Source organism: Lynx canadensis, chromosome E3 (assembly GCF_007474595.2).
Source record: "Lynx canadensis isolate LIC74 chromosome E3, mLynCan4.pri.v2, whole genome shotgun sequence".
Classification (NCBI taxonomy): domain Eukaryota; kingdom Metazoa; phylum Chordata; class Mammalia; order Carnivora; family Felidae; genus Lynx; species Lynx canadensis.
The window spans coordinates 30850953-30876916 of record NC_044318.1 but is presented as its reverse complement, the minus strand read 5'-3'; the positions used below and the strand labels follow the sequence as shown (position 1 = coordinate 30876916).

Genomic DNA, 25964 nt, shown 5'->3' with positions numbered 1-25964 from the left:
CTCTGGGGGCGGAGGGGAGAAGAAGCAGGTAACACCGTGCAAAACACCGTGCTCAGAGGGAAGGCCTGGGTTTAAGCCCAGACTCCACTCTTCCCAGCTGTGTGTCCCTGGGCGCACCTCTTAACCTCTCTGAGCCCGATTTCACATCTGTTAAAATGAAAATCGTAATCTCTGCCCTTCCAACCTCACGGGGGCCATTCTGAGAAGCATGAATGAGAAAATGCTTTGTAAACATAAATTGCTTCGGCCAGCGTATCTTTCTTTGTAGATGTGCAGCATCATCATTATCATCTGCATTATTGTTGTTACTGTGCTTTTATTGGTTCTGGCTGATGGAGGGTTCTACCTACTCACTTCCAGGGGTCCCAGGGGCTGTTCCCGGTGGAGTTCCCGGAGGCGTCTACTACCCAGGTAACGTACAGGAAACTTCCGTGCGCTCGGGGAAGGCAGGTCCTGATTAGTTCGTAAGAAACGCACAGTGTGACAATGTGGAAGGGGAGACATTGGCACGCCTACCAAAGTGGACCCACAAGCCCCTCCTACTTTCAAAAGCAGTCCGCGTGACACTTTCACAAGCACTCAGAGCATAAGTTTTCTGAAAGTTGAAAGACGATGCTTGCGAGGCTGTAGGAAAGTGGGCGCCTTCAGGCACCCCTGCCTTTCAAACCCTTAACCCCGGTCTTGGGAATCCACGCAAAGGAAATAACTGAAAAGCAGAGAGAGATCCCGAAGAAGGTCCATCGGAGGGTTATTTGCAAAGACGTAAAACCATAAGCCCACCTGACTGAAGGGAGTGATCAAGGACACTCTGAAATAACACCCAGCTACTCAAAAGTATGAGTGCGCTACTTGCACAACCGTATGGCGAGATGTTCTTCGAGTGCAAACAACAGAAAAGCAGCGTTGGGGACTGGGAACGCCCCCAAAAGATAATGAGCAGAATGTGTCGCAGCTGTGGCATGGGGTGGGGGGGGTGAGGGGGCGCGTTTTCTTTGAATGTGGAAAAAGGCATCGTGCTTTAAAGTAGATTGAAAAACCGAAGGTAACGCTTTCAATACTGAAAAAGTAATTTGAGAGGCGCTTCTGGGAGGTGCACGCCTGGAGGTGTAGGAAGAGAGGTGCCCGGAAAGGATGGGGAAGCCCAGTACCCTTCCCCTACACCCTGCCCTCTTCCATCTCGCTGTTCCTGGGTTACGTCCCTTTATAATAAACTAGAGATCTAGTGGGGAAAAAAGAAAAAAAGCAGTTGAGTGTTCAGAACTGATATGAAGGTGAGGGCAGCCTCGGACACTCCCAGACACTGGCGGGCACCAGGCTGTTGGCCCAGTGGGGAACTGAGGCTCACGGAGCTTAAGGCTGGCCCGGCATCATGCGGCTAGGCAGTGAGGGACTTGACTGTGGGTCAGTGGGCAGCTTTCGGGCTGGCTAAAAAGAGAGCGCTCCATGAGTGAGAATGCCGTTGACATTCTGATGGTTCATTCTCTCTCTCTCTCTCTCTCTCTCTCTCTCAACACAGGGGCTGGTCTCGGAGGTCTGGGAGGAGGAGGTAAGCTCAGAAACCAAACTTGGTTCTCACTGATGGGGTCTGGCTGTGACTCTGGCCCAACCGGGTCCCCAGGCCCCAGAACCCCAGAAGGCCTCAGCATCAAGGGCCCCTCAGTTTATGGACGGAGTGTCCAGTGTTGGGGGAGAGAGCCCACCAGCCTCCCGGGCCCCTCCCCTGCCCTCTTTCCTGTTTCTTTTGATCTTCCGTAACACCCCTGCAAGGCCTACCGGGTGGGTATCACCTTTCCCTTCTGGGGCTGAGAAACTGAGCCTGAGAAAGGGTACGCCATGAATCCGGTCAGCTTCCTACCCGCACATCCAGACACCGGGCTCCCAGCAGCTCCCTGTCCAAAGGGTGGGGGGACCATCCCCTGACAGTCCCCTTCTAGAACCCGGGGAGTGAGAAGCCCCAGTGCCCCGGGGAAGATAAACAGTAGATAAATGGTGGCGGTGGGGCTCTCTATACATTATCACCTCTTTCCCTCTGCAGCTCTGGGGCCAGGAGGCAAACCACCCAAGCCAGGTAAGACCCGAGGCCTCGGGGCATGGCGAGAGGGCTGGGAGCACGGGAGGGGAGGGCCCACAGAGTGGTGGACCCAGTGAGGCGGGAGGGAGATAAGCAGGCTGGGGCCAGACCCCCGGGCTTCTAAGGACCAGGCGGCTGGCGGCCGCTCGAGGTCTCCCCCGTGTGAGGACTGCCTCGCATCTACCCTGCAAAACGCCTGTGTGCCCAGCTGCCTGGAGAGTCCCTGGGCACAGGGTCTCAGAAACAGCCCCAGGGGCAAAGGTAGGGACTGATGTTCCAGGGGCCACCAAGCCTGTGAATGTCAGTCTGGCGCTCAGACACAGACGGTAGGCTCCAGACTCCATCTAGATGGTCCCCTGACCCCAGACAGAGCTTTCTCTAACGCCAGGCCAAGACCCTAGACATTTCTGACCTCCGTGACAATCAGAGTCCTTATCTGACCACAGGCTGAACCCTGACCCGAGACCGAGGTCTGGGCTTAACCCCAGACTGAACCCCGACCCTAAGCCCCAGATGAGCTCCCTTCCCGACCAGGCCCCTTCCGGCAGTGTCTAGACCTCGGAGGTTTCCAGTAAGAGGATCTGGTTAGATCTGTCCAGGCCTTGCCCGTGGGGCCCGGATCTGCCACCGAGGTCCACCATCAGCTCAAACAACACACCCCCAGAAAAGGGGGAGGGAGGGTCCCTCCGGGAAGCCCTTAGACAAGCAGCAGGTGGAGGAAGCGGTGTCTCAGTCCAGATTTATGGCGCCGTCGGCATGAGATTCTCCACATGTGGCCTTGGCGCCCCCGGCTCCGCGTCTCCCTGGCTCTGAAGCCGGAGGCTCCGGGACAGTTTGGATGTCCAACGACTCTTACGAAATCCTGATGCTCAACGATCCAAGTGCAAATGAATCTACGGGACCCAGATCCCTCTTCCCTGCAAGCCCATCTGGGTTGTGAAATTCCAGGGCCGGGCCAGGCGAGAGAGAGGCAGGACAGCAGGAATCTTGGGCAAGGGGTGTCCTGGGGTCTGGAAGGGTCTGCGAGTCCGGGAGACTTTGTGCTTCACTGCTTATCCGGCCAGAACCCGTGTCCTGTCTCCCTTGGAGGGGCGACCCTCACAGGGTCTCCGGTGGCGGAGAGGACACAAAGGCGTGGACGCAGGACTTGGCTCAGCCCGGAAAACCCACGCAGTGGGGGTCGTGACAGCAAAGCTGGAGGGGCATGGGGGATGGGCTGACCCCAGTGTCAGCACGACCAGAGGGAAGACAGGGGGGGCTGCATACAGGGTCCCATAATGGATGGGCGCTGGAGTGAGTGGATGAGACTTAGTGGGGACTCTGAAAGAACTTCCAGCTCAGGGCAAAGGAGTAAGACCAAAAGGGGAGTCAGGATATCTCCCTCTGACGAGAAGGGGCTGGGGGATACCCACTGGGTGCCCTGGCAGGTTGCACACACTAGGTGCTTTCTGCTCACCAGCCCACTGGTCCCAGGAAGGTCGGGGACACACTGGCCATTCTATAGTCTCCGAGAGGTGAGGTGACTTGCTTCCTCACACACAGAGTAGGTGGGGGCAGCAGAGTTTGAGGCCGGGGCTCTTGGACTCTGGAAGAGACAGGGTTGGGCCGGCCAGGCCCCTTGGCTCCCGGCTACGGTCAGCTCCTCACCAATTTCCTCCTTTCCAGGGGCCGGACTCCTGGGGGCGTTTGGACCAGGTGAGTCTACAGGAAGGAGGGCCAGCAGGGGTGGGGCTGGTCGTGCTGAGGTGGCCCTGGGATCAGGCGGCTGGCGGGGGAGCCTGGGAAAAGGACAGATGGCTGCCCAGAGGTTGCCAGGCCACCCTCACAGGCCCCAGCTCCTTCCCACTTCCTGTTGGGTCCCCATCTTCTCTTCCCAGCCCTTCTGTGGTCAGGAAAAGCCTGAGCGTGTTCCCTGCCCTATTGGAGCTCAGGAAACGGGCCCAGCTTGAGAGAAGCCCCTGACAGACCTGGGGAGGGGCAGGGACTGCAGTCCTGGGAAGTGAACCCAGAACACCCCAGGCCCGCCCTGACCCACACCGCACCTGCCCGGAAGGGAGAGGGGCCGCGGTTAGAGACCCACCTTACAGAGGGGCCGGCTGCGTCTCAGGCACGGTCAGCTCACACAAGGAGGAGGTGGGCGAAAGGGGAGACCACACCCCATGAAAGCCAGGTAGACCCTCCGGGGCTCAGCAGCCCCCCATGTCTGGGGTCTGTCCCCAGAGAAGGCTGCCCCTGGGCTCAGGATAGCCAAGACTGGAGCTTGCAGGAAAGATTCTCACAGAATTGGAAACAAACCTGGCACGGTTGTGAACTCCAACCTGATTGCCCATCGGTCCTGGCCAAAGCCATGGAATGTCTCCTGGAGGGGGAGAAGGAGCAATTGGGCCCAGATGTGGGGAGGAGAGAGCCAAAGGGACCCATTCGGCTTCTCACAAACATTTTCGCATCCGTCTACAAGCAAGGAGGCTCCTGGACGGCAGGGGTGGCTGGATGGACAGATATACAGATGGTGGGAGACAGAAGGGGTTCCAGATACAGGGCGGGAAGATTGGGCTGAGCCAGGGGACTCCCTGCAAGGAAGCAGTACAGGCCTGGGGTCGGGGGCTGATGGCAGGAACAGAGCAGGGCCTGGCCCGGGGTGGGGGGGGGGGGGTTCTGCTGGCAGACTGCTCAGCCCCAGCCCCCCTGGCCCAAAAGCCCTGCTGGGTGCCCCTTTATCTGGCAGACCTTTTAGGGGAAGCACGGAGTGGCTTAGGGGTGTTATGGGGGGTCAGTACAATCGTGCCTACCTGGCACACAGTATCTGGTCACTGAATGGTAGCTGCCATTTTATCAGGATCGGTCCCCAAGTCCCAACGCTTGGTACTTGCCATGGGGGACCTGTCATAAGCCCTGCTTGGGTCCAGCTTAGGGGCCTGAGCGCCCCACACTGACCACAGCACTGCCTGGTTCCCGATCACCCTCCACGAGACCCTTCCCACGCCGGGCCCGGGAATGATGCCCGCACACCAGCCTCTTCTCTCCTCACCTCGCTCTGTCTCCTTCTCCCCCTGCAAGGGCTGGTGGGCTTGCGGGAGCTGGCCCCGGGGCAGGTGAGCGTTGACATCCAGGCAGTGTGCGCATCTGGGGGCCAGAGCCAAGCCCAGGGCATCTGTTCGGCGTGGAGGGCTGTTGGGGTCCAGAGACGCAGGCCAGGCCTATCCTGGGTGCCAGCATGGGGGGGAGGCTGAGACCACCTGTGCTGAGCGTCTGTCCAGAGCACGAGTGGGTCACAGCTGGGTGCTGGGTGAGAGCAGGACAGAAGCCCCAGGGGCCAATGGAGCCCAAAGGAGTCGTTCAAGTCGGAAGGGCTCCAGGAAGGCTTTCTGGAGGAGGGGAGGATGGCGGTTTGACCCAGAAAGATCCCCATAATTTTGCAAGGCTGAGCAGAGCAGCCTGGGCATATGTTGTTCTCCGACGCTGAACCTGGTCCTGGCCCAGGGGCCACTGCTTGGTGTGAAAGTCCTGCAGAGAGCCGAAAAACCGCCTGAAATGTACCTCCCAGGAGGGACAGGGCCCGGTGGGCTGGGGCTCAGGGCCTCACCAGGTTCTCCCCTCGGCAGGGCTCGGGGCCTTTCCTGCAGGCACCTACCCGGGGGCTCTGGTGCCCGGCGGAGTGGCAGGTGCTGCCGCGGCCTATAAAGCAGCTGCCAAGGCTGGTGAGTGTCACTCCTGGGGACGCGCCTTAGGCCCTCTGGTCTCTGTGGGCTCACAACTTTGCAAAGCACCTTTCCTGGAAGGCAGGCGGGAGGACGGAATTCTCACCTCCAATCCACTGGGGCTCGGGGAGACAGCCGGCTGTGCCCAAGTCCCCAAGTGAGGCGGAGGCAGGGCCAGACCGTAATGGGGGGCGTTCCGCTGGCAGCCCGGGGCCCTCCTGCGTCCCACTATTCCTTGCATGACCCCTTGCCTCCCCCTGTCCCGGCTCCGTAGGCGCTGGGCTTGGCGGCGTCGGTGGCATCGGCGGGGTCGGCGGCTTAGGAGTGTCTACAGGTATGGCAGTGAGCCCTGAGTCGGCCAGGTGAGGGCTGCAGGCCTGGGGGGAGCCCACTGTGATGCGACCCATCCCATGCCAGGTGCAGTGGTGCCTCAGCCCGGAGCCGGAGTCGGAGTCGGAGTCGGAGGGAAGCCTGGGAAAGTGCCCGGTCAGTGTGCTGTCCCCGGGGGGGCAGAGGGCGGGGAGGGCAGAGGCCCCCACCTGCACACCGCACAGGAAGGGCCGCAGAAGGTGGGGAAACCAGCTAGGCCCGCGTCTGGTGCCTCGTCCGAAACCTGGGAGACGGGCCCTGGCCCGCCTTCCGGGCCGTTCTTCCAGCTCTTAGAGCAGGAGACCTCAGAGACAGGCTCTGTGGCAGGCATTCAGATGACAGCTGGGGCACCGGGGCTCAGGAGGGACAGTCGGCTCAGAAGGGCCTGTCACGGCAGAGCAGGGCTGAGCCCCAGGCACTCGGACTCCCCATCTGGTGCTCGTTCCTCTGCCCCAAGCCCTTGAGGAAGTGACTTCAGGTTGAACAAAAGGCTGCCTGAGTCCACACAGCAGGGAGGGAACATCTGGAAGCTGTTAGCCCAGAGGTGGGCTGAGACGGCCATGTAAACAGGCTCCAGGAGACAAGATGAATCCACACGCAGAAGGGTTTGCGGATGATTTCCGAAACTCGTGGGAGAGCTGCGGCCACTGCACATGTGTCCCTGGCTATGCCCTCTGGACCCTGGGAGGCCGGCCCCGGAGCCCCGGAGCCGCTTGGGAGAGGAGGAGCGGGGAGGGGTCCCCAGAGGCCAGGCTGCTGCTCATGGCCCAAACCTTCCCTTCTGGCCGCAGGTGTGGGCCTGCCAGGTGTCTACCCAGGTGGAGTGCTCCCAGGCACAGGTGAGGGCAAGAAGAAGAAAGGGACCCTAGAGCAAGGAGAGCAGCCTCTGGCAGCCTCCCAGGTGGCCCGTCACCTCCCCACAAGCCAGGGCCACCGGCTGGGCCCTGACCAGCCCTGTCTCCCTAAGCGTCAAAGCTCAGGCCTGGCCATCTTTCCCCACAAAGTCTGGTCAGCGTCACACACACCCCCAACCCCGCCCCAAACCCTGAACCTCGGCCCAAACTCAGACCCTCGTCACAGCCCGAGAAGGGCCCCCCGAGGACACACCAAGTCCCAGTGTGGCCAGCTGTTTCCCAAAAGCTGTGAGTCACCAGGGGGCCCGCCCAGCACATCTGCCCCGCCGGAGACCCCTCAGAGCTGCCCTCTCGCCCTCCTTTCCCTGCCAGGGCCTGGCCACCCCACCCAACATGTGACCTCCTGAATTCCCCCAAAAGCCCAAATTCAGCCTGCTCGGAGGGATTTGCTGACAGAGTGGCCCTCCCCCTGTCCCTCCGGCTGAGGTGGCCCAGCCCCAGTGGAGACATGAGTGGTAGAACCACCAGATGCTGGCAAACAGAGAGTTCCCAGCCACGGCAGATGGCCACTTCCTGTTTGGTGTGGCCGCACCTCCAGCGAGAGCCCCCGAGGGGCGCAGGCTTGCTGCCTAGAGCAGGGTTTAACTCTCTGCCTTCTCTGGGGACGATGTGCTGCTTGGCTGGAAATTAACTCCAATAACTGAGGCGCGGGCTCAAGAGGCTAGGAAATGGGGTGCAAACTCAGGTCTTCTGACCTTGGGTCAGACGGGGAAGGAGAGTCACCACCCCCACGCGCCCCTATCACCACCTGAGCCGTGCCTGTCGCTGACAGTCAGCACAGAAGGTCAGCTGTGTGACCCGAGGGAGGTGTGGGTGTCTGCGAGGCCTGCCTTCCCACCCTCACCGCCAGCTCCCTCCCTTTGCCCCCATAGGAGCTCGGTTCCCGGGTGTGGGGGTGCTCCCCGGGGTTCCCACCGGAACAGGAGTCAAGGCCAAGACCCCAGGTATGCGGCCAGCGGTCTGGGAGCCCATGGTGGGAATCTCCACCCACCCTCAGGCCTCTCCGGCCAGGAGTGGGGGTGGGGAGGGGCCCCTGGGCTCAGGGCCCTCTGGACGGGCACCTCCTGGGCTCCAGTCCTGGTACAACTGGCCAAGATGGGTAGCACCCCTCTCAGAAATCCCACAGTGCGTGTGAGGGCAGCCTGGGCCGGGGGATCTGGGCAGAACTGGCCGTGCTCTGGTCAGCCGGCCCCTCAGTGCCTCCTGGCCCCGGTTACTGGTCCCCATGGCGTCAGGGCCCCAGTGACGGCTCCTTGTCATTGGTCGTTGCAGGCGGAGGCGGAGCTTTTGCTGGAATCCCAGGTGAGGCCAAACTGGGTGTCCCCAGGTGGGCAGGCAGGCCAGCAGAGGAGCCAGCCAGGCAGGGAGGGGCGGGGCCACCCAGAATCCCCTGGAGGCCTGTCCACTTTCCCTCAGACCTCCTGCCCCAGGCCTCGGACGGACTTCAGCACAGCACGCTGCTCCCCCCACCCAACCCCTCCGTCCAAGCAGCAGCCAGATGAGCCCAGAAACCCCACCAGTCTGTGCCAAATGCTGTGAGAGCTGCAGGCCCCAACTCATGGCTCGAGCCCCAGGAGGGAGAGCGCCCGGCAGTTTCCCGGGAGGAAGTGACCCAGCACTGAGCCGACCACTGATCAGCTGCTCCCACGGAGCAGAAAGTCAAGTGTGAGGCTGAGGGCTGAGCAGGCCTGCTGGCCCACATTGCTGGGACCTGAGTCTGCTCTCCTTGTTCCCACAGGAGTTGGACCCTTCGGGGGCCAGCAGCCTGGAGTCCCGCTGGGGTACCCCATCAAGGCTCCCAAGCTGCCAGGTAAGTCAGAAGGACGATTCAAGAGGTGCCACTCACTGGGCCTCACTCACATGCACACATATGTTTACACACGTGCACATGTGGGCACAGGTACAGAGACCCATAGCCCTGATGGGAAGCGATCTGTGTTGATGGAAAGAAACACCCTTCGATGGAAAGACCCCTCCGATGTCAGCCCCCACCCCCGCAATCAGCTCGGACAGTGAGATGGTTCCTGTTGGGAGGTTAATAATCAAGAAGATACTAGGATTCTAAGGCCATGGCAGGCCCTGGATTTGTGGGGGGGAGCGCTGTTCCATCATCCCCTGGAGCAGGGATCCCTTTCCCTCCTCCACCGAGGGCATCTGCCCTCCCGAGAGCCTCTGTGCGCAGCGCAGGACGTTTGGTGCGCGTAGGGAGGTCTCAGGCCTCAGTACCTGTGGGGGTAGGTCCGTCTACCCAGGCAGTGGGGGCCCAGCACAGGACTGCCATGGAGCAGCCCCTAAGCCCACCCTGCCCTCTCTTCAGGTGGCTACGGACTGCCCTACAGCACTGGGAAACTGCCCTATGGTGAGTAAGACCCTCCTAAACGGATGGGCTTCTAGTGCTTTCCAGCTGCAGGGTCTTAGCAAGGACCTATTCCACTAGGAGAGCAGCCACCTGGGGACGGAACAAAGTCTTGGAAAGGAAATTCCCTAACAAGGGAACACAGATCTTGGACTCAGGCAGCCTGGTTCTCAGTTCCGGTCCTCACACTTAGCCCCAGGCCTTGGGTAAACCGGTTTCTTCTCTGAGCCTCAGTATGTTCATCTGTAAAACGGGAAGAAGCATCCCACACGCATTTGAATCTGTTTTAACTCTGGCTGGGAGTGATAGGGTGGAGACTCCGGGCAGCCTGACCCCTGAAGGGCAGGGCAGGGCAGGGAGGGCAGCCACAGTGAGATCTGTACAGATGCCCACTGAGCCTCTCTGTTTCACAGGCTATGGGCCAGGAGGAGTGGCTGGTGCTGCGGGCAAGGCTGGGTACCCAACAGGGACAGGTAAGGAACCTCACCCAACCGTCAGCTCAAGGGGCACTAGTCACCCAGGCTCCGGAGCCGCAGGGCTGGCCAGGGTCTCTCGAGAATGCAGGCCAGCCCACCGTGCATTCAGACCCCAGTCTGAGCCTGGAGAAGATTCTCAGGTGGGGGCAGTTCCGTCAGCCTCTGCTTGCTGTGAAGTCCCTCACCCACACCCACACATGAAAGGATTGGCTCTCGTGGGGCTGGAACAGGTGGGCTCAGAGACACAGGAGCAGTTTTCAGAGTCTCTCTCTCCTTCCCCTTCCCTAGGGGTCGGCCCCCAGGCTGCAGCAGCAGCAGCTAAAGCAGCTAAGTACGGTGAGTGCCCCTGCCAGCCCCCAGCCCTCCAGCCCTCCAGCCCCCCAGCCCTATTATCGCTGGGAGCCTGCCTCACAGAGAACAAAGGCAGCCTCTGACCCCACCATTTATCCAGTGTTTTCAATATCATCCATTCTCCCATCCATCCATCCATCAATCCTTCCTTCTTTCCATCACTCCATCCTTCCATCTATCCATTCTTCCTTCCATCCCTTCATCCATCCATTATCCATTCATCCCTCCTTCCATCTATCCATTCCTCCTCCCATCCACCCATCAATCCTTCCTTCTTTCCATCCCTTCATCCATCCACCCATCCATCCATCCATCCCTCCCTCTCCCCTTCTCTCCCTCCCTCCAACTATTTCAGAGACCAGGGTCAACTAAGAGCCCTGCTGGAAAATGCAGGCACTGTGGTGGGAGTCAAGAAGAGGGAGACATTATTTCTACCTGGGGAAAATCAGGAAGGCTTCTCAGGGAAAATCATGTGTGATTCTGGAGTTTACCGTGTGGTGAATATAGGAAGGAGAAGCCCAGGCAGAGGGGATGGGTTTCTACGGTGGTTGGAATGATCATTTTGGGTGGTGCATACTTGAGCATTTAAACAATGTTGTTGTTCACTCTCAAGTTAATGTGTGCTATACAACGTCCAACCCGCTCGAGTCAGTGATGCCTTGACCAGCAAAGGTGGCAAGGCCTTCCCTGCGCCCGTGTAGTGGGCAGAGTGAACATCTGTGCCCCTGCCCCAGATCATCCCCCAGTTCAGAATCAGTCTACTGGGACTGAAGCCCTTGGCTTCATCTCTAGTTCCCGGGGGAGCCCTTCCTGTACCGAGATGGGACAGAGGGCATCTCCCCACCGGCCCAAGGTGGGAGGATGGGTGGGGGAGGGGCAGAGTACTGAGCGGGAGGCCTGCTCCCTGGAGGCCCCGCAGGCCCTCCCTCTAGGCCCCCAAGGCTGGAGGGGATGGCTGGAATGTGGGAGCAGGAGAGTGGGACAGAGAGGGGCTGCCAGAGCCAGGCAGCCAGGCGCTTGGATTACAAACTTGGCCGAGGCTTTGGAACACAGGGAGAGGAAGCCTTGAACATTCCTGCAGGGGCCCCTCTGGCCCGGGGAGCGGCCGCTTGTGGTTTCTCAGTATGTGGCAGTGATCAGGATGGGATTTGTCTGAAAACATACAAGTCCCTTAATGAGCGTGTTGAAATGGACACTTTGGGGGTGAGTCAAGGAACAGTCGGGTGGGGGCCTTCTCCAGCAGGCCCATCCGGAGATGCCTGGGCCTCGTTCCCAGTGGAGATTGTGCTGGTTAAAATGCCGGCATCCAAGGAGCCTTCCTGCCGGGGCCTCCCGGGGGCGGGGCCCTGGGAGCCACATCACTGTCCCCATCCCACCAGGTGCTGGAGGAGCCGGGGTTCTCCCTGGTGTTGGAGGTGGCGGCATTCCTGGTGGGGCCGGCGCAATTCCTGGGATTGGAGGCATCGCAGGTAGCGTCTGTACCGCTGGGGGTGGGGGTGTCCTTGAGAGGGTCCCCGGGAAAGGGCCTCACCCTCTGTGACTGTCTCTCAGGGGCAGGGACTCCTGCTGCTGCTGCTGCTGCTGCTAAAGCCGCCGCTAAGGCAGCTAAATTCGGTGAGTGCCCTGAGCAGGCCCGGGGCCCCAGCCTGCCCCCAGACCCCCATCTGCATGGGCCTTGCACAGCCCAGCCCTACAAGGCCTCCATCCGTCTATGGCAGCCTCTATCTCCCACCCACGCCCCCACCCCAAACATGCGATGTCCCTACCTCCTTGCCTTTGCCTGTTCTGGCCACTCTGCCCAGAAGGCCATTACTTTCCACTGATTGGCCCAGCTGGTGGCGGGTGAGGGGGCTCCCATGGAGCCTCTGGCTTCTCCCTTCCTACCTTCAGGGCTGCCCGCACCTGCTGCACCCACTGCCTGGGCGCCCAGCGGAGAGACCTGACTTTACTTTAGACACAGATCGGGTCTTCCCGTCCACCGATCCAAACCCGCAGAGCTCTGTGCAGGTTCCGTCGGCCTCCCCTTCCCTCCGATGGGTTGGATCCACGCAGGGGCAAGGCCAGCCTGCCTGGGATCTGCACTCAGGACCTGCCTCTCCCACAGATCACCAGAGCCATGCCCTTGGGGGCCCTCTGAGATTCCCACAGGGTCCGGCCAGGAAGACAATCCTTTCCTCCCACAGGAGCTGCCGGAGGCGTGGTGCCTGGTGGGCCAGGCTTTGTCCCGGGAGTTGGAGTCCCAGGTGTTGGGGTCCCGGGTGTTGGCGTTCCAGGTGTTGGGGTCCCAGGTGTTGGCGTTCCAGGTGTTGGAGTTCCAGGTGTTGGGGTCCCAGGTGTTGGAGTCCCAGGTGTTGGAGTCCCAGGTACTGGGGGCCCGGGCATTGTGCGTTGACTAGGTGAGCTGGGCTGTGTGTGCGTGCATATGCGCGCGGGTGAGAGAGAAATATTGAAACGATTGCTAAGACTTTCAGATTCCCCCTAATACCTCACGCATCTATCCTCTTCTCTTCATACGACGGCCCATGCCTCGCCTTCTCCTCCTTGGGCTGTAACAACCTCCTAATTAGTCACTGTCAGCATCATCTTCTCTAATTCATCCTCTGGCTGCCAGTGTGCTCCTGGAAGCAGTGGCCATTTCTTTTTCATCTCTGTGTTCCCAGCCCTTAGCTGAATAAGTGCTCAGTAAATGGTGGGTAAGTGGATCGATGGATGGATGGATGGATGGATGGACGGACACCTGGGTTTGTAGGTGAATGGCAAGTTGATGGATGAGGGAAAGGGTAGATGAAGGGACAGTACAAGGATATGTAGATATATGGATGACTAGACACATGGGTAAAATGACGGATGGATAGATGATGCAGGGATGGAAGGACAGATGGAAGGGCAGATGGGGCCCTAGATAAGTGGCTAGAAAGATGGATGGCTGGATAGATGGGTGCCTGGATCATGCATGATGGATGGATAAGCACATGGTTCAGTGAGCAAATGACTAGATGGGTGTGCGGAAGGCAAATGCAAAATGAATGATTGGATGGATAGATGAATGGCTAGATAGGCGGGTGAGTGAATAAGTGGATGGATAGGTAGGTGCACAGAAGGACAGAGAGATAAGTCGTTGAGCGGGTGGATTGAAGTCCAAGGATAGCCAAACAAAGGGACAGACGTGTGGGTAGGTCGATGGGTGGATGAATGGGTGGTTAAGTAGACAGATGGTCAGAGGAGTAAATGCGGATATGCATGGGTGAATGGATAGGCAGAACTTTGCGTCATTTGTGTCCCCCTTGGCCTCTCCAGGAGCTGTGTCACCAGCTGCAGCCGCTAAAGCAGCCGCCAAAGCAGCCAAATACGGTGAGTGCCGTGTGGCTAGCTCTGCCCCATCCTGTTCTGGCCAGAGAAGGGGAGTGACTTACCCAAGGTCACATCACAAGCCACTGACAGAGCTGGGACTTGGAACTGTTGGGCCCCAGGGCAGTGTCTCCTCTGGTCGTCTCCCACCACGAGGCCATGGGGCTGAGTGATGGGAGAGTCCCAGTACGGCATTCCCAGTGGAGACCACGTCCCTGAGCCTCCCTGCCCTGGCCAGGGCCCTCTCACAGGAGCCCAAGCCTGACTGGGGATACGGGACCTGCCCACCATCTCTCTATAGCCGACAAAGGGGCCCTTCAGAGAAGACAGTGGTTGGAGAGCGGAGGGGGCAGGGTGTCCGTAAATGCTCCCCGCAGGAGGCTGGCAGGAGGCCCATGCATTCTATGGTTTCCGGTCCTTCATTCATCAGACTTGGGAGAGGTTTGCATCGTCTTTCCGGCTGACCGGCACCCCCCAGAGCCCTCCCCAGCCTCCCTCACTGAGATGCTTTTCCACCCAACTCTCTTCCCTCTGCAGGGGCCAGAGCGGGAGTGGGAGTTGGAGGCATTCCCACTTTCGGGATTGGCGCCGGGGGCTTTCCTGGTTACGGTGTCGGAGCTGGAGTGGGCGCTGTCCCTGGAGCTGTCCCTGGAGCTGGCCTTTCCCGTGAGCCTTAGTTCCATCTGGGTTAACTTCTCTTTTGTAGGGCTGGGGGGGGGGGCAGGGGGAGGCAGGGGGGCGCAAGGGAGCGTAGACTGGGCTTCAACACACGCGAGGACGGCCTCCAGCAACTTTGGGTATGAGCACTGCTCGCCCAGCCCCACTGAGATGCCCCAAACTTTCTCTCTTTCCTCGCAGCAGCCGCTGCCCAGGCAGCAGCCGCAGCTCAGGCAGCAGCCGCCGCCAAGGCAGCCAAGTACGGTAAGTGCCCCTGCCCTGCCTGTCCCCACACCCAGGGCGGTGCCCTCCCCTCCTGCTCACCCCAGCCCTGCTCTCGGGCTGTCACATCCTGGGCTTTCTCACAATCGTTGGCTTATCTGACCTGGGGCCCAGGCTCCAAGCTCAGAGCAGTTCTCCAGCGAGAGGGCAGAGCAACCCCACCCTCAGGCCCCTGGGGCTGAATGGCCCGGGTCAAGGTCAGGAGTCTTCCGAAGCCACTCTGACCTCTTCTGCCCTTTTCAGTCGCTCACCACTATGATTATCAGCCCCGCTTCTCAGCTGTACCCCACATCAGCCAGGTGGAGGTGCCCATGCAGCCATTCTGTTCCCCACGCCACCGTCTCCCCTTCCCTCTCCCGGGAGCCTGACGCTCTTTGCTCTTCCAGGTGCTGGAGGGGTCGGAGGCTTGGGCGGGCTGGTGCCAGGCATCGGAGACGGAGTAGCAGGCGTGCCAGGCGTAGGAGGGGTGCCAGGTGAGCTGCGTCCCCAACCCAGAGGAGGGGTGGCTTTGTCTCACGAAAGGAGCCCTGGAGTTGACCGGGTCAAGTACATCACTTTGCGGATGGCAAGACTTCACGGAGCCCAGGGGTGGGGAGGGGAGAGGCAAATTCCCCTTTGGAGGGAAGACCCTCCGGGGGACCCCAGCTTGCCGGGGGGGGGGGGGGCTCGGGAAGTCAGCCGTCATCCAGCTAGGCGGCCGAGCTGTGCTCTGCCAGGGCTGGAAGGCCTCCTTCACTCCAGGGGCCTTTCTGGTTCCTGATCAGGCGGGAAGGTCTATACCACCGTTGGGCTCACGTCCTCGGTGGCTTTTCCCCACCAGATTTCTCTTCTGTGTGCCTTCTTTCCGGGAGAAAATTTCCCTTCTGAGTTTCCCCCTAAGAAATGGGCTGTTTCCTCCCAATTGGGATACGGGCACTGTTAGGAATTTCTCTTTTTTCTTTTTTTTTTTTTCTTCTTCTTCTTTTTTTTTTTTAAATAAACACCACCATCAGCAGAAAGCTGCACAAGCCTTCTAGAGGATGAGGAGAGGGTCTGTGCTTCAATCCATCAGCTTTGGGCTCCGGTCTGCCATAGCCAGAGCTAGAATGTCACAGTCCCAGGGCCGCTTCCCAGGGAAGGGACGTGCCTAGGTTGACTAGTGGGCCGTCCTCGGAGTGGGACGCAGGCCGACTCCCTGTGCTTCCCTCTCTGTCTGCAGGGGCAAGGAGGCAGCGTGGGGAGGGTCTGCTGGGGGAGGGGACATTTCCCTATGGGTGGTCTTTCCAAACTCGGGGAAGGGGAAGGGAGGATGTGGGGAGGGGTGCCAGGGACTGCCCCCTGATCCCTGTTCTTCACTTCTCCAGGAGTGGGGACCCCGGCCGCCGCAGCCGCCAAAGCCGCTGCCAAAGCCGCCCAGTTTGGTAAGCGTCCCCCCCAACCCCCCATTCTGGAGCACGGCTCTCTCATGTTCCCTGTTCTAGGGTCTAGCGGGGCCCCTCCCCCCAAGGAGGCAAGTCCCCTCGGGCTGTCACATCCTGGGCTTTCTCATAATCGTTGGCTTATCTGACCACTTTTAGGGGTGTGGGTGAAGTCCTGATCAGGAAAACAAAGTGAGAGCGGGCCCTGGTGAGCCCTCCAGGACCGGGCTCCCCATCCTTCCCAAAGCCCTCGTTGCCTCCGAGTCCAGCTGGGGCCTGCCCCCCTCTGCACCTCACGCTGGGCTCACTGGACTCCCATCTCCTTGAGCTATGGCCAGTATTTCTGGCTCCCTGACCAGCACCTTCCTGAATATGCCAAACCACAGCAGCCCTTCTAGATTCCTTCCCATCTGTAAGCCAGGCCCTGGGCCAGGGCTGGGGCAAAGAGGCAATTTGGGGACCTGCAGATATCAAGGTTCAGATCACGCAACTCAGCACTGTCTAGGCCAGAGTCTCAACGTCGGGGCTACTGACCCCCAAACTCACATATGACAAACAACCCCTTTTATACAAAGCTGCTGTTTGCGGAGGCAATCCTTACGCCGACTTTGCGAAGTCGGTACTACCGTTCCCATTTTACAGACGTGGAAACTAAGGTTTCACATTCACACAGCCAAATGGCGGCGGAGCTGAGCTTTGAGCCCGGGTCTACCTGTCTTGCAGAGTTCCCTTTACTGTGTAACTGCCTCCATCACCCCCGAAAGTCTCAAAGGGGCCCCTGTCCTCCAAAGGTTAAGAGCTCCTGATCCCACACATGTCTCATTTTAGCAATGAGGAAACTCAGGCCCATCAAGGGAAAGTAACTTGTCCAAGGTCACACAGCAAGTCTGTGTCTGGGCTGGGACAAGATCTCAAGGCTCTGGACTTCCAGCCTGCAGCTGTCTTCCTTGGTCAGGACTTGGTTAAGAATTAGCTCTTCCGTTCTTGCAGGTTTAGGCCCTGGAATTGGTGTGGCTCCCGGCGTGGCTCCCGGTGTGGCTCCCGGCGTGGCTCCGGGCATTGGCCCCGGCATTGGCATTGGCCCTGGTGGTGTTACAGGTGAGCTACTGAGTAAGAGGGCCTGAGGGACCTCTGAATCCTCCATGGGTGCCATCTCTGAACCCCCCGTCTGTCCCCCTGCAGGAGTGGGGACCCCAGCTGCAGCCAAAGCCGCTGCTAAAGCGGCCGCCAAAGCCCAGTACCGTGAGTGCCCTACCACCCTTCTCCCCTCACCCCTGCGAGCCTGGGGCTGGCCCAGTGTGACCCAATCCACCATATGCAGCCTCAGCACCAGAGGGGTTGGAAGCATAGACTGGGCATGAGGGAGACCTGGGTTCAAGCCCTGGGTCCCACACTAGCGAAGCAACCTCCGAGTTTCCTGTCCTTATATGGGACACACGGGTGCCGACGGCAAATGTTGCAGATGGTTGTCAGAAGTGAGTTAATCCAAGAGGGAAGGAGCCGGTAGGGGGGCGGGGAACCAGGCTAGAAAGGACGGTGGTGTCCACAGCCACCGTCTGGCCCTGAATGTCGGACTGGGAGAGGCTGGACTTGGTGGTCAGTGGGAGTTTTAGGAAGACCATTCCTGGTAGGAGTACAGAGGGCAGGTTGAGGGCAAGGAGACCCCTGCGTGGGTCTGGGCCCACCCTTGGGGCCTGACTCGGCTTCCTGGGTGGGACACCCCCAGGGGCGCACGCTCCCTACCTGCTGCCACCGCACCCCTGCCCATCTCCCCCAGGGGCTGCAGCTGGGCTTCCTGCCGGCGTTCCTGGCTTTGGAGTTGGTGCCGGCGTTCCTGGCTTTGGAGTTGGTGCCGGCGTTCCTGGCTTTGGAGCTGGCGTTGGCGTTCCTGGCTTTGGGGCAGGTGCGGGTGAGGGGCCTTCTAGGAGCTGGGCGGAAACTGCCCCCTGAGCTCAGAGGAGGGAGACCTCTCTTCCTGGCCACACATTCCCGGGAGCCTTACTCAGGGGATCGCAGTAAATTCCCCATCAGGTCCTCCTGAGCAGTCAGAGACGACTAGGGTAACAGATGGGGGGGCAGGCCAGGCAAAGGGAGTGCCCCCAGGCTGCTAGATTTCAGAGTTTCTGCCTGCTCAGTAGAGGAGTGATGGGGTTCCGAAGTGAAAAGGAAAGGAGGGTGGAGGTCCCTGGGGTCAGCGGGCATGAGTGGGCCAGTCTGGCTCCCATTCAGCAGTGCACTGTGGCAAGAGGGCCACTAGGACCTCCAGTTCTTCACCTAGCCCGTGCTCTGCGTCCAGCCTCAGGCAGATCACACTGGAAGAAGGAGGCGCAGTTCAGCCTCCAAGCAGCCCCAGACCAGACTGGCAGTGGCACGGTTAGATCCCGGAGCTCTGTACCTGTCGGGGTGAGCTCCTGGCTGGGAGTCTCTGTTCCAGGGCTTTGAGACGAACGCTGAAGGCTGATGAAGTCAGGGAGGGCTGCCTGGAGGAGGCAGAACTTCTGGGCACAGAGCTCAGCTGCTGACCAGCCCTCTTTTCCTTTTTCCCCAGTGCCCGGATCCCTGGCTGCCGCTAAAGCAGCCAAATACGGTGAGTGAGCCCTGCCCACTGCCCACCCCCCTTGGGTGGCTTGCTTGCTGCCCTATCAGCCCTGAGAACACCTGGTCACCCGTCACTCCTCCACGGGGCCAGGGCCCGGGGCCCGGAGCTTGCAGCGCACGGCTGGGATGGTCAGGGTGGAAAAAGGCAGTTTCTAGGACACATTAATGATGCTTCAGTAGACCTGGCTCCTGCCCCCTAAATGCCTATCATGCTTCCAGCTCCGGGACGACTCGAAACGCCCCTCACATTTCCAAACCCCCTCCTGCCCCCCACCCCACCCCCCCGCCGCTGGTGGCAGTTCCTCGATGAGGACCATGGTCCCTAAGGCCCTTCTGGCCCTGACAGTTTCAGGGGACCCGAGGCCAGGGGCCCCGCCTGCTGTCGGCCGGGCAGCTCCTGCCTCCTCTCCAGCACAGCCAGGACACCTCGTCTAGGCTCACCTCCCGCCTGCCTCGCTGTCAGCATGACTGTGCCTGCCACGAGCCTGGAGGACGTGGCAGCCCGCCTGGACAGACCCACATTGTCTGTGGCCCCCGCATTCCTGGCCTCCTAGGAGCCGGACTCGGCCTCTGCCAGGGAACCGCCAACCGGTCCCGGCCAGTCCGCTTGGGGCCCGTTTCCACTTCGGAAAATCCCGGCTTCCTCGGCTCCCACCCCACCCCACCCCCCACGGGCCTGGTGGCCCACAGGCCCCTCTCCTGTTCCTTGCCGGCTGCTGGCCTGCCTGAGCCTAACAGACGTTGCCAGGGAAACAAAGCAGTTAAGGGCGCTGGCTCCCATTTCTTGCCCGTGGAAACTTGAGGACGCCGCGTAGCCTCTGCCGGGCCTCAATTTTCTCATCTGCACAATGGGGACGATAATAGTGCCTGCCTGCCCTGTCGCAATGAATAATAAGCGGGCCACCGCATGCAAAGCACAGAGAACCGTGACTGTTGCGTAAGGCGTTACCTGGCCATACGCAGCAGCTCCGTACTGGACGGAGGTTCAGAACTCAGAGTACGTCCGCTCCCCAAACACCTGTAGTGTGAGTGGGGTAAGGATCATCATCCCTGTTAGGGAGATGGGGCTCTGGGGGTCAGAGAGGCGACAGCTATTGTGAGAAAGCAGAATTTGAACACAGGATGGGCAGGACCCGAGACGCGTCTTCTGCCCTCCGCAGCTCGTAGCCACCGCTGTGGCCACCTCTGGCTCCCAGCACCAGCTGTCTGGGAAGGAGACAAAATGGGTGGGCCAAGGCTCAAAGGGGTCCCCCCCTTGCCCGATTGGTCAGGACAGAGCCAGGACCCATACCGAGGCTCCTTCCGCTGGGTCACGTGACTTTGGCCACCCGTCTGCTCTGCCTAGCATCCCCGGGGCAGGGAGACCTCGTCCTGCAGAAATTGGGGTGCTGACTTTCCATCATCTCTCCACAGGAGCTGCAGGGGTGGGGGCTCTTGGCGGAGTAGGTGTCCCAGGCGGTGTGGTAGGTGAGTCAAAAGCCCAGGACAGGTGGGACGCCTGGGTGGCTCGGTCGGTTAAGCGTCCGACTTCGGCTCGGGTCATGATCTCGCGGTTCGGGAGTTCGAGCCCCGCGTCGGGCTCTGTGCTGACAGCTTAGAGCCTGGAGCCTGCTTCGAATTCTGTGTCTCCCTCTCTCTCTGCTCCTCCCCTGCTCATGCTCTGTCTCTCTCTCTCTCCTTCAAAAATAAATAGAAACATTAAAAAATTAAAAAAAAAATTTAAAAAGCCCAGGAAAGGCTGGGCAGGGAGGAATGCTGACCAGTGGAGAGTCCCTCACTCTGACCTCCTCCTCTGTCCCCAGGAGCCGGACCTGCTGCCTCAGCTGCTGCTGCCAAAGCTGCCCAGTTTGGTGAGTGCTGGTTGGAGGTGGGGGTGGCCCCCAGGCCCTGGGGTTTGGGGCGGGGAGGCCTCTGACGGTGCACCATGGAGCACATAGTCCCTGACCCGCCCCCGGGGCCCTCAGAGGCATCGTCTCCCCAGGGTCCAGCCCTTCGAGGCCCCAGGAGCTCAGGCTCCACGTGGGTCCAAGGATGAGAACCCCACTGTCTGCAGACAGACCAGCTATTCCCACCATCGGGATTTGAACACGCGGCTCTCTCCACAGGCCTCGGGGGAGCTGGAGCCCTGGGAGTTGGGGGGCTTGGAGCTGGCGGAGCCATCCCAGGGGTTGGGGGCTTTGGAGGTGAGTGGCTGCTCTGGAATCAGAGCGTGCATGGGGCGTGTGTGTGTGTGTGTGTGTGTGTGTGTGTATGAGAGAGAGACACACAGAGACTGACCTTCTTTCCCACCCCACGCACCTGCCTCAGGCTGGCCTGCAGCATTTGGGGGACCTTCAGCAAACACCCTCTTGCAGTTGGGCGCCCCCTCCCCTCCCTCTCTTCCATCAGCCTCCCAGACCACTTTAAGTGGGAGTACATCAAGACAATGATGGTTGTGCCCATTTTCCAGAGAAGGAAAGCAAAGTCAGGAGGGAATTTTTTTCCCCAAAATCTCTGCCACCGTGGCGGGCCTCGTGTTGACATTTCCCTCTTCCGTGGGTCATCCGTTGTGTCCCCCTATCCGAGCCAGCTTACTAAAGACTTTTGGGAAGAGGGATGGATAAGGGAGGGCGGCAGGGCGGATGAGTCGGCGGGCAGATGGCAAGCGGGGCGAGCGGGTCAGGAGGGGACATGACTCGGGGAGGGCCCTGCTGTTCCTGAGCCCACATACCCCGTGTCTCCCCAGGTGTGTCCCCAGCTGCAGCTGCTAAAGCGGCCAAGTATGGTGAGTTTCTCTCCTGCCCTCCCCTCTGCCCAGGTGTCAGGTTGCTTCGCACCCCACCCCACCCCTGTCCCCTGTCCCCACCCCAACTCAGGCCTCAGTCCTGCTCACAATAGCCCTGCAGGCCTGTTCTTGCCCCCAGAACCCAGAGAGGGTGCTCGGCACCCCTTAAATCGTGTGTGGTCCTGACCCCTGTCCACCTGCAGGTGCCACTGGCCTTGGAGGTGTCCTAGGGGCCACCAGGCCATTCCCAGTTGGAGGCAGGGGCCATCCATCTCTCTGTGAAATCCTCAGCTCTGCCCAGGGCCTGGAGGAGGCCTGTCTGGATAGCGGCCGGGGGACCCCTGGAGCTGCATCTCGCACAAAGACACGGGGGGCAGAGAGAGAGGGGGAGAGAGAGAGAGAGAGAGAGAGAGGGAGGGAGGATAGTCCAGGAAAGGGAACATCCTGGGCAACGGGGCAGGCCTCAGGGTCAGGGGGTACACTGTGGGGGACAGACACCAGGCTGATGAGCTGGGGCTACGGGGCTGGAGACAAGGTTTGTAAAGAAAGCGGCTCAGCCAGTGAGGGGCACGCAGGGGGAGGGGGCGGTCCTGGGCAGAGAGGCAGTAGGCCCAGCGGCTGGAGCAGGGCCTGCCCGACACCAACCTCAAACCCCTCCCACAGGAGTTGCGGCAAGACCGGGCTTTGGACTGTCTCCCATTTACCCAGGTACACCCAGCCTCCCTGTCCCCGGGCCCCTTCCTGTCAGCTCCCCCACGCCATCTGCTCAGAAGGGCCAGGCCCCGGGGGCAGACCCATGACCTCCATCACACGAAACAGGGCCTCCCCTCAGTCCTCTCCACCTCCCTTGCAAGGGCCAGGGAGCATCAGCTTTTCCAAAGCCCCGTGTCCCAGATGAGGCAAACTGAGGTTCAGACAGTGGGAGGGACTCGCCCAAGGTCACACACCGAGGGAGGCAGAGCCCCGGGCTCCTGACACCCAGGCTCAGAACTTGGCCCTCTCGGGTGGGGCCCACACTGTCCGGAAAGGCTTGGCAGGCTCCCCGGAAGCAGACATACTCACAGCCCCTCTCCCTGCCCCACAGGTGGTGGAGCCGGGGGCCTGGGAATTGGCAGTGAGTCTGCAATAAGGAGGAGCCCCGCTTCAGGCAGGGCCCTAGTTACTTTCATGGAGTCGGGGTACTCCATGCTGTGGTGGCCACGGCCTCGGGCTGGCCCTCTGATGCCAAGAAAATTCAGCCCTGGGATGTAAGAATGGGGGCAGTGATCCCATTCCTGGGGCTCCCAGCCTGGCATTTGATGGGACACCAGGAGTGAGATAGAGACCTGGTCAACACCCCACTCCCACCCCACCCCGTCTCTGGTGTAACTGGAGAGACGGACAAGGTCCCAGAGAAAAGGAAAGGAAGTGTGTAAGGGGAGAAACAAGGTCCGTTCAAGTAGGTGGTCAGGGAGGCCAAAGCCTAGGGCGTGTTAGATGGGGCAGTCAGCATGGCCAGGGTCTGACTCAGGGCGGGGGCGCCCTCCTCGCTGCTCAGACCTCCACAGGTGGGATGCCATCCACAAGGAGCATAACTGGACAGCACAGGTCAGGCTGGTGGGACTGCAGGGCAGGCTGGGGGCAGGAAGGCCTTCAGAACCTCCCGAGACAGGGTAGAGGCCTGGTACAACGTAAGGTTCTAGGAGAAGCAGGAAAGCCTGGCCCCCTCCCCTCCACAGGCAAACCTCCCAAGCCCTTTGGAGGGGCCCTGGGAGCCCTAGGATACCAAGGTGAGTAGAGACTCAGCCCCTGGGGACAGGGCAGAGTAGGCAGGGGCAGACAGAGGCAGGGGGCTGGGGTCCATCAGCCTAGGAGAGGGGAGCACATTTGGACTAGACCTAGCAGGGTATGGAGAGGCTGGGGGGAGCTGGACGCCCACCCCCCCATCCCTGCGTCTACCTCCGACATGCACACTCAGAGCTAAGAGTGGGCCCGGATCCCCCGGGCTCACCCCAAGCCAGCCCTGGCAGTTTTTCGCTCCCTGCTGCCCACCCCCACCCGGAGGAGCCAAGGAAAAGAGAAGGGATGTGGGGAAGGGAAGAACTCGGAGGAACAGGGAAGGAAAGAGAGAAAGCGGGACAATAGACCCTAGAGTCAGGGAATTTGAGGGGTGGGTGGGGGACCCAAGGTGCCCCTAGCTGGGCAGGATGTACAGAGGCCATCGCCCGGCCCAGAGCCACACCCTCGCTCAACGATGCAGACGTGCCTCTGGGAGTGCGGGGGGCGGTCATGATCAGCACCCCCAAAGGCACCTCCCAGCAGTGCCCAAAGGAGACCCAAAGAAGCCCAGCTCCACTCCCGTGTGTGTTCAGGCTGCACATTCCCCTGCATCCCCACTACACAGAGGAGGCAGCTGAGGCCAGGGCAGGAGGAGGCAGAGGCAAGACCAGCCTGACCCTGTCCAGGGTACCCAGCTCTCCGTCAGGCACTATTTGATGCCTGTGGCCCTGTCACACTGTTTTCTAAGCCCCCAGCGTGAGCTTCACAGAGAGAAGCCTGTCCTGGTCCCGCTCGGCTGCCCGCTGCCACCAGGTGGCGGTAGGAGCCACGTCGAGCTCCAGGCCCTACTGGCAGACCGTGGTGCCTCAGTGGCTTAAAACAAGACTTGCCCATCAGACGGTCCCCTGGAGGGGGCAGGAGTCCTGAGTGTGTGTCCCAGCTCAGCCGCTACGAGCTCTCCCTTTCTCTGAGCCTGTTCATCTGATGCACCCTCACGTTTAGGAGGACCGTCTCCTCCAGACTCTGTCAGCTGTCCCTTCCCCTCCTTTCCCTTATGGGGACTGCTCAGAGCTGCTGGCTAAAGGCTTCTCAAATACAGTAGACTCAGAAGATAGAGACCTGGTCCAGGCCAGGTCCCTTCCCCTCTCTGAGTCTTGATTGCATCGCTATCCCTGCTCCCACCCAGCTGCCCACAAGGAGTTTGTGCAATATGACGGCTCAGAGTCTGGCGGGAGGTGGTGGCCAGACTTCTCATGGCTTTGGAGCCTCTGTTCCCCATTTCGGTGATGTGGGTGTAAGAACAGCTCGGAGCTGGTCCGAGTGGGCAGGGGCTTGAGCGGGACCCAGAGGGGGCCGGACGGTCACGCGTGCCTCCTCCCACCCAGGTGGGGCCTGCCTGGGGAAATCCTGTGGCCGGAAGAGAAAGTGAGCTTCCCAGGACCGCTGACTCGCGACCTCATCAACGTTGGTGCTACTGCTTGGTGGAGAATGTAAACCCCTTGTGATCCCTCCCCCACTCCCCTTCCCCAGTCCCCACCCCGGGAGGGGACAGGCCAGGCTGGGTGGCCTCGGAAATCCGCAAAGCAAGGACACAAGAGTGGTGGCCAGGTGGGCCCCAGGAAGCCCCTTACTTCAGAGGCCAGGGGCGGGTGGGCTCGGCCCCCTGCCCCCACCCCCTTCCCACCCAGGAGCTCCCCCCTCCATACGCTCTCCATCTCCAGGGGAACTTGGTGCTACATGCTGGTGCTCTCATCTTCCTGGGGGGGGAGGGAGGAGGGAAGGGCAGCCCCTCGGGGACCCCCTCCCCGGGGCTCCTCTGAAGATGGTGCAGACACTTCCTGGGCAGCCCCATCTCCCCCTGCCCACCAGAACCTCTCCCCCCACCTCGGCTGCGGTCCAGTTGGTACCCAAGCACCAAAAGCCTCAAGCTGGATTCGGTCATACCACCTCTTGGCCCCCTCGTCTCCCACCTATTCCCCGTGGCTGGGACCCCTTCGGATGGGAACACCCCGCCCCCGCCCCCCGCCATCGGGAATAGCCCTCTTGCTCTTGTGGAATCCATCCACCCGTCTGTCCATCCGTCCATCCATCCTTGTCCCCAGTTGACCGCCCCGCACCACTAGCTGGCTGGGCGCCCCCACCGTCAACCTGGTTAACCTGTCCCGGCGGCCTGTGTCCTGCCTCCACCCCTCCACACCCCACCCCACCCCCCTACGATGGGGCCTGAGCACCCAGGGTGTGAGGAGCTGTGCCAGCTGGGGCAGCAGGAATCTCCTCCCCAACCTGGGTCCCCCCCATGCAGTACTGTAACCCCCAGCCCTCCCTCGAGCCACTGTATTTCAGAGCATTTCCCGCCCCTGCCCCGCCCATCTCTTTGTGTCTCGCTGTGATAGATCAATAAATATTTTATTTTTTGTCCTGGATATTTGGGGGCTGTTTTTGATTGTTGATGCTCTCTTGGTTTTATTTGCGTGGTTAATTAAAAAAAAAAAAAATTTTTTTTTTTTTCCTGATCTGGGGAGCTATATCCCCAGCAGAAAATTCATTTTAATCACTTGGGTATAACTCCGGATGAAACATATTTTTTTTCCTTTAAATAAGAAAAGAGAATTAACTGCTTCAGAAAAGCCTAATAAGTGAAAACCTTTTGAAGGAAACGGTATCATGGCCTCCTCTGTACGGTCTCATCTGCCCCAGGGACGGAAGGAACTTCCACTCTTCGAGGTGTATTTGGGAGTGCTATTTACCAAAAATCACCTGCCCTTGGCTCCTGGCAGATCCATCCTTCTCCAAATTGAATCTGCCTTTTAACAATGAAGCCCCTTTATAGGGGAAGCATGGCCAGCCGGCCCCACACATGCCCACTCCTGGAGGTCTCCCCTGAGGAGGTGGCTCACCCACCCAGCCACACCTTCCCCAGGCCTC

General features: G+C 60.3%; 1 protein-coding gene across 9 annotated transcripts in view; it reads left to right on the top strand.

The window, feature by feature from the left end:
- ELN (elastin) overlaps positions 1–25462 on the top strand; it is a 30940-nt gene extending 5478 nt beyond the window's left edge. The window contains exons 2-33 of one of the 9 annotated variants that reach the window (XM_030301202.1): positions 361–411; positions 1517–1546; positions 2036–2068; positions 3737–3766; positions 5674–5769; positions 6044–6103; positions 6187–6255; positions 6930–6977; positions 7925–7996; positions 8325–8354; positions 8791–8862; positions 9370–9411; positions 9822–9881; positions 10173–10220; positions 11615–11704; positions 11787–11849; positions 12419–12598; positions 13533–13586; positions 14121–14249; positions 14445–14504; positions 14909–14995; positions 15866–15922; positions 16910–17017; positions 17102–17161; positions 17697–17822; positions 18468–18506; positions 19931–19984; positions 20320–20367; positions 20623–20700; positions 21243–21281; positions 21945–21989; positions 24425–25462. In XM_030301202.1, coding sequence (XP_030157062.1) covers positions 361–411; positions 1517–1546; positions 2036–2068; positions 3737–3766; positions 5674–5769; positions 6044–6103; positions 6187–6255; positions 6930–6977; positions 7925–7996; positions 8325–8354; positions 8791–8862; positions 9370–9411; positions 9822–9881; positions 10173–10220; positions 11615–11704; positions 11787–11849; positions 12419–12598; positions 13533–13586; positions 14121–14249; positions 14445–14504; positions 14909–14995; positions 15866–15922; positions 16910–17017; positions 17102–17161; positions 17697–17822; positions 18468–18506; positions 19931–19984; positions 20320–20367; positions 20623–20700; positions 21243–21281; positions 21945–21989; positions 24425–24468 — 2102 coding nt within the window. In that variant the 3' untranslated portion in view covers positions 24469–25462. Of the gene's footprint in view, positions 1–360; positions 412–1516; positions 1547–2035; positions 2069–3736; positions 3767–5673; positions 5770–6043; positions 6104–6186; positions 6256–6929; positions 6978–7924; positions 7997–8324; positions 8355–8790; positions 8863–9369; positions 9412–9821; positions 9882–10172; positions 10221–11614; positions 11705–11786; positions 11850–12418; positions 12599–13532; positions 13587–14120; positions 14250–14441; positions 14505–14908; positions 14996–15865; positions 15923–16909; positions 17018–17101; positions 17162–17696; positions 17823–18467; positions 18507–19930; positions 19985–20319; positions 20368–20622; positions 20701–21242; positions 21282–21944; positions 21990–24424 lie in introns of all 9 variants that reach the window. The other 8 variants (XM_030301203.1, XM_030301201.1, XM_030301205.1 and 5 more) reach the window with 8 other exon arrangements.
- The last annotated feature ends 502 nt before the right edge of the window (positions 25463–25964 follow it).